General features: G+C 41.5%; 1 protein-coding gene across 1 annotated transcript; it reads left to right on the forward strand.

The window, feature by feature from the left end:
* Window positions 1-2,393, forward strand: hspb9 (heat shock protein, alpha-crystallin-related, 9). The gene is made up of 2 exons (XM_029437972.1): window positions 1-387; window positions 1,657-2,393. Exons 1-2 carry the CDS (start codon window positions 164-166, stop codon window positions 2,117-2,119), a joined length of 687 nt encoding a protein of 228 aa, XP_029293832.1. The 5' UTR covers window positions 1-163; the 3' UTR covers window positions 2,120-2,393.
* Window positions 2,394-9,038: the final 6,645 nt, after the last annotated feature.

A 9,038-nucleotide genomic window follows, 5' to 3' on the forward strand; every position in this document is an offset into this window, starting at 1 on the left:
AGAAGACCAACAAGAAAAAGAAACTCTGGAAACTCTCAGTTCTCACTCTTTACAGGAACCTAAAGATATCAAGTCTGAGAAAGGAGATCTGCAACAAAGAGAATTGACGCTTTGCAGGTTTGCCGAAGTCAAGCTTTTGTCAATAACGGTCTCTGACGCTGACATGATGTCTCAGCATGCAGCCTTGAACAGCCTTTTCGGCGATGACCCTTTCTTCAGTCAGGAGCGGCTGCTGTGGCCCATGCGTCAGAAGGCCCTGTCCTCACTGCAGCAAGGCTTCTTCAACCAGAGAACCGAACTGGCCGACAGCCTCCTGAGGGAGCTACACGATGGGCCCCACCTGCTCAAATTTAACCAGTTGCCCCTCATTTCCTCCACCTTGGCGAGGTACGTACAGCAAAAGTGTTAGTGATGTGCAAAAATTAACCAGCAAATCTTTTTGAACAAATGTTTTTAGTGGTAAGCCTGTCGAACGTCCGAGTCGTCATGAATCCCCGACTCACCCACTCACTGCACAGCTCACGCCGGCTGCCTGCTACTGGAGAGCACTGTTACTTAGACAAACAAACAGAGATAAACGTTTGTCTTCACCGGAACCTTTTTGGGGGCCGCGAAGATGCAGACACATATTCACACAATGCTGGGCTGTTTCTAGTTCAGTGCTACTTAGATTTGAGTAATTAAAAAAAGTGTATACAGTTTCAAACGTATTAAAAACACGACTATATACAATGTAGGCCAGTAATCATATACTGCTCACTGCAGGGCATAAACAAATATAAAAATGCGAGGCTACAAAATACTTCTTAATAGCAAACAACAAAAGACACAAACCAGTATACTAATATCTTTATTAATGTAAACTTATACTTATTATGACTGGTAATGCATTGAAGAGAAATTGCACGGGGTGGGCAGCACTAGCCGTTGAACGTGCCTGTACTATAACAGAGCAACTGACGCCATATCAAGCAAAAAGTATCAAAACCCGAAAGGTTCGAAAGATTTGATACATTTATTTGTAGCAACTCAAAGTAACCGATACTGTGAAAAGAGTCGGTCTGCACATCACTAAAATGTGTAACTCAGTAGTGGTTACAAGGCTCCAGACTAACTTTTCCAGTGCGACCAATTTTCTCAGTTGCACCCTTTTCTTGGTACATGATGGTATTAATCTATGACACTGGCTCAGTCAGTCTCTCCCTGCACCTTCATCATTAGTGGCGTCTGAGATGGAACTTCTCATTGAACCTCTTAATTGGATGGAATACACTGAATGATGTCTCCGCTTGGTTTGCTCCAAATCAGTGCATGAGTTGGTGAAGTTGATGTGTTTTCCCAATGATTCGTTTCTTCAAGTGAACCAAACTGCATCACTAAAAGTCTTTATTTACTCTTCAGCTGTTGCTAGCTACTATTGAGTTCACTCGTCCACATTCACAGTATGCGAAGGAGCCGCAGGAGCCATTTAGCTTAAGCTTTCAGAGTTTGCCTTGTAGTTGGGTCAGATCGAGGTCGGATCACATTCGCACCACAAATCAATCACTCCAGACCTCATATTTGCCCAAACAAATCGTACCAACGAACCAGTCTGATTCAACCTTATCAAGGAAAGTCATGGGGATGATTCTGATCTAGATTCTGATTCTCTTTCAGGCTGAGTGATGGTAAAGAGCTGCAGAAAGAAACTCCCAGCACAGAGCTGAACAAGGAAGCTCAGCTGGCCACAGAAAACAATGGCGACCTCCTGGTGACCCTAGACGCTCGGGGGTACGCCCCCAATGACATCACTGTCAAACTGGAGGGGCGTAGCCTGGCAGTGGTGGCCATGAAGCAGGCCGGAGCAGAAGATAGCCAGTCCTGCTCCTCCTCCTCCTCCTCCTCCTCATTCTGCTCCTCGGCCTCGTCTCAGATCGGATTTGTCCAGAAGATCAACCTTCCCGCTCACCTGGATCTGTCCGGCCTCTCTTGTTCCCTGATGGATGATGGACAGCTGCGTATCCACGCCCCCGTGACTAAGCAGCCAATCAGTGAAGAGCACGAGGTGCCCATTCGGTTCAGGACATCTCTAGAATTTCCCATTAGTGAGGAGAAGAAAGAGGAGAAACACACAGACTAATGCACACACTCCACACATACTGTAAAATAAAATAAAACATTAATATACATGTTTTTATGCCCACACACATACACACTTCCATTAAAAGACTGTCAATGATGAGTAAAGTATGCCATTACAAAATGAAGTGAACGTTTATTTTATAATATTTTGCAATTTGTATAAACTGTTATAATTAAATAAAGTTAGATTTTCAGAAAATGTGATTGTATAAGTACAGTGGTGTCTGCATGGTGCAGGGGCTTATTACTGTAAATAAATAGATTACTACTTTTGTGATTGACTTCTGTGACCAACAGATGGTGCCAGCAACCAGCTGCACGAAGGATAGACAGGGATGAGAGAGAACGTGAGGGACACTGACAGTGAGGGGGGAAGAAAAAGAGGGGAGACTAAATGATCAATTTTAAAAGGTTACCGTGACATTTAGTTTCCTGGGGAGAATTTAATTGTCGGCATGTCGAAGCAGGTGACAAACAAAAGCAGCAGTTTAATGTTTTATGAGCAGTTAGGGTATCACACCAGAGGAGAGAAGAAATAAAGGTACTAGGAACAAAAGGGGTGATGCTAGGGGAGGAAACAAGGAACCTATAGAACATTAACTGTGACAAAGCAAACTAACTACAGTAGCTTGTGTCTAGCAAAATGATGTAGGAACTAGATTTTCGCATTTTCCGATCACTCCCGACCTCCAGACCTGCCCGATCAAATATCACAAGGGCATGTATATATGCTTCCTTTAGGCAATATTATTAGCAAACACTCCATAAACATCAACTGTTATGCAGATAATACCCATACTGCATAATACTCCAGCTCTACCGTAAGGAATCTCTGAGTTTGATCCGTCCTTCGACATATTATACAAACTTCAAGGACTTCTTTCCTGTCTCAGAACGATTCCATGTCATCAGGCTGTCCCAATAATTCCCTTTCTCTAGTTGATCCAGAATGCTACGGACTAGAAACAAGATCACTAGCTCCCTGTAAAATTCATAATAAAGTTTAAAATCCTTCTCTTCACCTACAAAGTCATTAATGGTCAGGCACCATCTTATCTTTAAGAGCAGTATGCTGCTATAGGCTAAGTCTGCTCCTCCGCTCCCTCTTTGTATGAACTCATGTAAATGATAAATGGACTGCAATTATATAGTGTTTTTACAACTCAAGTCAGCATTCAGCCATTCACATACACTTTTATACATACACATGTATGTCCCATACATGCATGTTACTAACATTAGTCATCTGGGGCATCATCCCAGAGTTTTTGGATCATGGCTGCGTCTGTCGCCATGGTCCTGCTTGATGGCCACGTTATTATTGTTGCAGACACCTGGAAGCTTTTTAACATCCTCCTGCATCCATATGTTTCATATATGTTCACATTATCATTATTGTCATATCAATTGTCTATGTTATAATTTTATTATGTTGTTTATCCTGTACAAACGACATCTATTGCACGTCTGCTCGTCCTGGGAGAGGGATCCCTCCACAGCGTTTCTTTCATTTTGTATGGGTTAAAAAAATGTTTTGGGAGTTTTTCTATGTCTACTGCAACGGTCTTAAGACAGAGGGTGTTGTATGCTGTACAGATTATAAAGCCAAGGAAAACTTGTCATTTGTGATATTGGGCTGTATAAATCTAATTGTATTGATTGATTGATTGATTGACAGATATTTTACCATCAGCGTGTTTCTTTTAACGTGGACAACATATATACACGGATATATAGCATATTATAACCATTGTTTTTACCTGTAAAGGGAAGATAGAAAGAAATTAAGCGAACAAAAGGATGTTGGCTTCAAATCCAAAGTGTAATGACTAGCAGCAAGCAAAACGCTCCCCCTCCCCAACAGGAAAAACTAAACAAAACACATATCTATACCGAAACAACGGATTACAGATGTGTACTGATGATTACACTTTCAAAATTATGAAATGTTATTTCAAATGCATTTTCTCAACACATAAAGCATGTTAGTGTAAACCTATGTTATCCTCTTTTCTTTGGCATTCAGTTTACATTTTTATATCCATTTCACACTTCCCTTCAAAACAGATGTTGTCCCCACATCATAACCAACGGCATATTACCATGACCAGGTTACTAATGTTTACGAGGAGTCGTCCACTGCATACAATGCTATTTGCTCAGCCTCGCAATAGTTTGTACATGTAATTTGTGTACATGTGTGTATGGTATGTGAGTAATAGGTATTTAGGTGCTCTTCATTCAGTACCTGGGAACAATAGGCTTGTAGTTAAAGGGCTGTCCCAGAGTCATCCATGCACTTGTTGCTTGCATTGATCCATAGGGTACTGGTGAGGACCAGTTACTTGGGATTCCTGTCTTGTAACAAACTGGATTGCCGAGCTGGTTTTATGTGAAAACTCTCGGAGCTCATCTCTTCGTCACTGATCGCTTATGTCCTTGTTCTGTTTCACTTTTTTTTTGACTTGGAACAGGTGACAGTGCTGCTGGCATTTTTTCTTTCAAGGCAGTTTCCTCTTTAATTATCATCTGTCCTGAACCTCTCGCAGCTGGGATTTGTCTTGTTGCTGAGCCTGGAGGGTCCTGTAAGTTCCCTGTCATGAACCTCCTGGTTGTTGCGAAGCTTCCCATTTCGCCTTCTGAGTGTCATATTCCTAATGAGGACATAGTCACCCTCGTGCAACATAGAACTCCTTACTTTGTTGTCATGATTCCTCTTGGTCCTTTCAGTATATTTCTTCACAATGTGATATCAGATGCCTCTTGCATTTGTTGTTTACATTTTTAAATGTATTGTTTATAATTAATATTCCCTGTCCCAGGGGTCAAGTCGAACAGCAAGTCGACTGGTAGTCTTAGTGACCTTCCATATAGGAGATAAAATGGGGAGAAGACTTGTATGCATAAATGAGTTTAGGCGACGACTCTCTCTAATTCGACTTCTGCCTCTCAGTGAGTGTTTAGACTCTTAATGTGTCTGTTACCGTGTTGGTGGCACAGTGTTGTTCTCGAGCCCACCGATCCACAGTTCTTCTTCAGCTGTGCACATTTTTTAAATTCCTGTCGCTGGTCATGGTGGGTCCCCACTGGAAACCAAACTTTAGTGCTTAATGGTTGAAGATCTTGTCAACAACGTCTTGGCAGATTTTGAAGTTGTAGCGTAGGCTTGCGCAAAGTGCATGCACGTGATCGACTATCACTAAGATGTGTTCTATCACCTCTACATTTGTATAGATACAGAAAGTCAGTGGTTACCAAAAAGATTGGCTGTGTCATGACGATGGAGGTGAGAGGACTGCTTGTTTCTCTACAGAACTTCTTCTACTTGAGGCACAGCTTTGTGACACGTGGTGCTCTATCTCTCGCTGTGTGGCCAGAAGAAACAATCTCAAACAAATGATGTCATGCGTTCTACACCTTGAGGTCCAATTTCGTCGTTGAGTTGTTTCAGAACTGTTGTCATGTACCTCTCTGGTAGCACAAGTTGTGTTCTGGTAGCAGTATTCCAATGAAGTAAAACATCTCCATCTAAGCGCCGTTTGTCCCAATCATGGAGTTAACACTTACTCTGTGCACTGGATGTTTCAACTGCTGCCCTACAGACTGCTTGCAGTCTATGAGAGGGCAGGTATCCTGCTCATCTCTCTGAGCTTGACAAATGGCATATCTATTTGTTTGGCCGATACCTGATGGTTAGGTGGAAGTCGGCCAGTTCATCAACCCACCTACATCCTGTGGCGTTGAGTTTAGCTGTGGACAGCACATAGGTAATCATTCTCCATCTAACCTTTATATTTAACCGGACGTAGGAGTATGAGTTTATCAAGACCAGAGACCACCCATCATCAGAGGCTGAGATGAAGGTGGTGGAGCCGGAGAATTTGAGGAAAGTTGGTTATGAATGAGGCAACATGTCAGTATAAATGGGTTGAAAAACGATACATTGTCAATCTTCACTCTGGAAGGATATTTTTACATGTTATGACCCGGCTCGGCAAGGGAAAAGGGAGTAACATATAACCAGATGTTGATGGTAAATAAAGTATATTTATTAATATAATATGGCTAATTGGATACCTAAGGTAGACGGCATTGGCCGTGGCCGTAACATTACATAATCTTCGTATACCCTTTAGATTTCTTTCTGTCTGTCAGTCTCTTTCTTTTTTTCTTTCTCTGACTCTGATACCCTCAAATATTTTGTAATTGGCCTCCCAGAATAAAATGTCTTCACAGGCTCATCAGGGGTTTGTTGTGTGTAGGTGTGTGTGATTGTGACTCTGCATGTATTTGTGTTATTTGCGCATGAGTGTTTGCCTGTGCGTAAGTTCTTGCATTGCTACAGTCGTAAGGACCAAATGTGCAATGATCACCTTAAGTGTGAGTGCTTTTTGCTGGCGCATGAGTAATACAGATGAAAGTGTGTGTGTGTGTGTGTGTGTGTGTGTGTGTGTGTGTGTGTGTGTGTGTGTGTGTGTGTGTGTGTCTGTGTGTGTGTGTGTGTGTGTGTGTGTCTGTGTGTGTGTGTGTGTGTGTGTGTGTGTGTGTGTGTGTGTGTCTGTGTGTGTGTGTGTGTGTCTGTGTGTGTGTGTGTATGTATAGGTCTGGAGAAAAGTATGCAAGACCTGCAGATGATGATCTCTTGGCATTGCGTGATGATTTGGGCCCCACAGACACCATCACAAACACTTCAACACACACACACACACACAGACACACACAAAGAGACACACACACAAATGACTGCATATTTTCCATGGCGACAGTTATGAGGTCATAATGATGATGGATTCTCCAGTCCTGTGAGATGGTAAACTTTGTTTCTTCTGGAGACAGACTTCCTCAGAGGAGGACACTGTTTACACTAGCAGCCAGTTCACTCTAAATATACAAAACTCTCATCTCAATAATCTGATTTGAGCTGGTGTGTGCTCCAGTCTGATGGTTCCTTTGGTTGATTTTCCATCAAATATGAAGAACCTTCTGTGCTTACAGCGATTTAAGCAACAAGGGCAAACTGTCAAATATGTAGGAAAAAGAGACGTGTATGTTTTACTACAGAAGATGGTAGTAGGTAGGTATGATGGGTAGTAGCAGTGGTGGGAAAAGGCTGGGCCTTGTGTAACAACATTTTCTTATTCTTATCTGAAATCTCTTTCTTTGTTCCAAGTCGGATTTGCCAAACTCTGTTGACTTCTTAAGATTTTGTAAAAAGAGATTAGTTCATTAGCATGATTGACGCCCCAAATTGCTATAAAATTTGGGGAATTAAAGGAAGAATTTCTCTCTGTAGATTTTGAAGTCTTACTGTCAAAAAATGTAGCAGTGTCAGTAGTGATTTCTGGGGGCAGCAAAAATAAAAATGAATACTGCTGTCAAAAGAAGAACGTAGATCTATTGTGACCGAAATGAAGGAGAGGACTATTGGTACAACAGTACAGGACCACCTGTTTGCGAGAGAAACTTCTAATAATAAGACTTTTGGTGAATGCTATGTGGGTTAGGGGTTAAGTTTAGTTTTTAGTTTTTTTAAATGTGCACAGCTGAAGAAGAACTGTGGATCGGTGGGCTCGAGAACAACACTGTGCCACCAACACGGTAACAGACACATTAAGAGTCTAAACACTCACTGAGAGGCAGAAGTCGAATTAGAGAGAGTCATCGCCTAAACTCATTTATGCATACAAGTCTTCTCCCCATTTTATCTCCTATATGGAAGGTCACTAAGACTACCAGTCGACCAATTGTTTAGGGGGTCATTCCATGTCAAACAGCATTATTGGAGCCTAAATTCAAGACTTTTTAAGGATATGCTGGTTTATCCTCAATGTTTAACCATTAAATTATGTATGTATGCATCATGTGCATATTTAAAATACATTTACATGGTTCTCATTTTAAAACAAATCAGCTGGCATCATTACAATTACTTTTTAGGGATTGCATGAGCTAGCTAGCTACAGTTGATCAAATCTCAATCGTAATAATAAGAATTTTGCCACCGTCACTGTAAATTGCATATGTTTGACAAGCCTAGTAACAGCAGCTGAGGGGGATGGGGTTAAGCCATCCACTCCAAAAATGTAAGGTATTCCATTTAAGCACATGGAGAAAGAGGCATAGCAAAATAAGTTGCATAGCTCTGGGCTGTTACGTTTTATTGCCACAACATTAACGCTGCGTCCCACCTGACTAATACACTAACGTCACAACAGCGTTGGTGTATGCAGTAGTGAACAATTTATCCTGCAGGCTTAATTTTGTGATCTCTTCCTCTCTCTCCAGGCATCACAATAACACAAGTTGGCAATCACTTTAATTCCGTGTGTGTTGATGTACTACAAACTGCCAACATTTGATTGATGACGTAAATAAACATCAGTGTACCTTACCTGGAGGAAAGACGCCAAGGCATGCTCAATGCCAAACTACGTATTACAGACTCATTCTGTATCCTGATCAATCAATCAAACAGACAACTAATATTAATTATAGTTTTGACAGATTTCATTTCTCATGAATGAGAAGTTCACAGTGCTCGTCTGGTTAAATGTTGCTTTATTCACAGTACTGTGTGGGAAGAGTAAGACATTGTAACACTGCCAGGGTTAGTTATATGTTTCCCACTGGGCCCCCCATGTGGAAAGTGGATGGGATTTTGTCAGTTATTGTGAGTCATTTTAAATCAAGATGTCCACCAAATGGCATTAGGGTTATGACATTCTGGCAACTGATTCATCATAGCTGACAAATGTAGCATTACCATGTACTGTCAGTTATGCCTCATTACTAGAAATAAATGTAAACAAGCAAGTCTGCTTTTACTGGCTTTGAAGCTGCATTTTACTTCTGGAGTTGCTTCACACTGCAAAACAAGATCCACTACTCCGGATGAAACCAGAATTATCTTTGTCCTC

This window comes from Cottoperca gobio, chromosome 8 (genome assembly GCF_900634415.1).
Source record: "Cottoperca gobio chromosome 8, fCotGob3.1, whole genome shotgun sequence".
Lineage (NCBI taxonomy): Eukaryota > Metazoa > Chordata > Actinopteri > Perciformes > Bovichtidae > Cottoperca > Cottoperca gobio.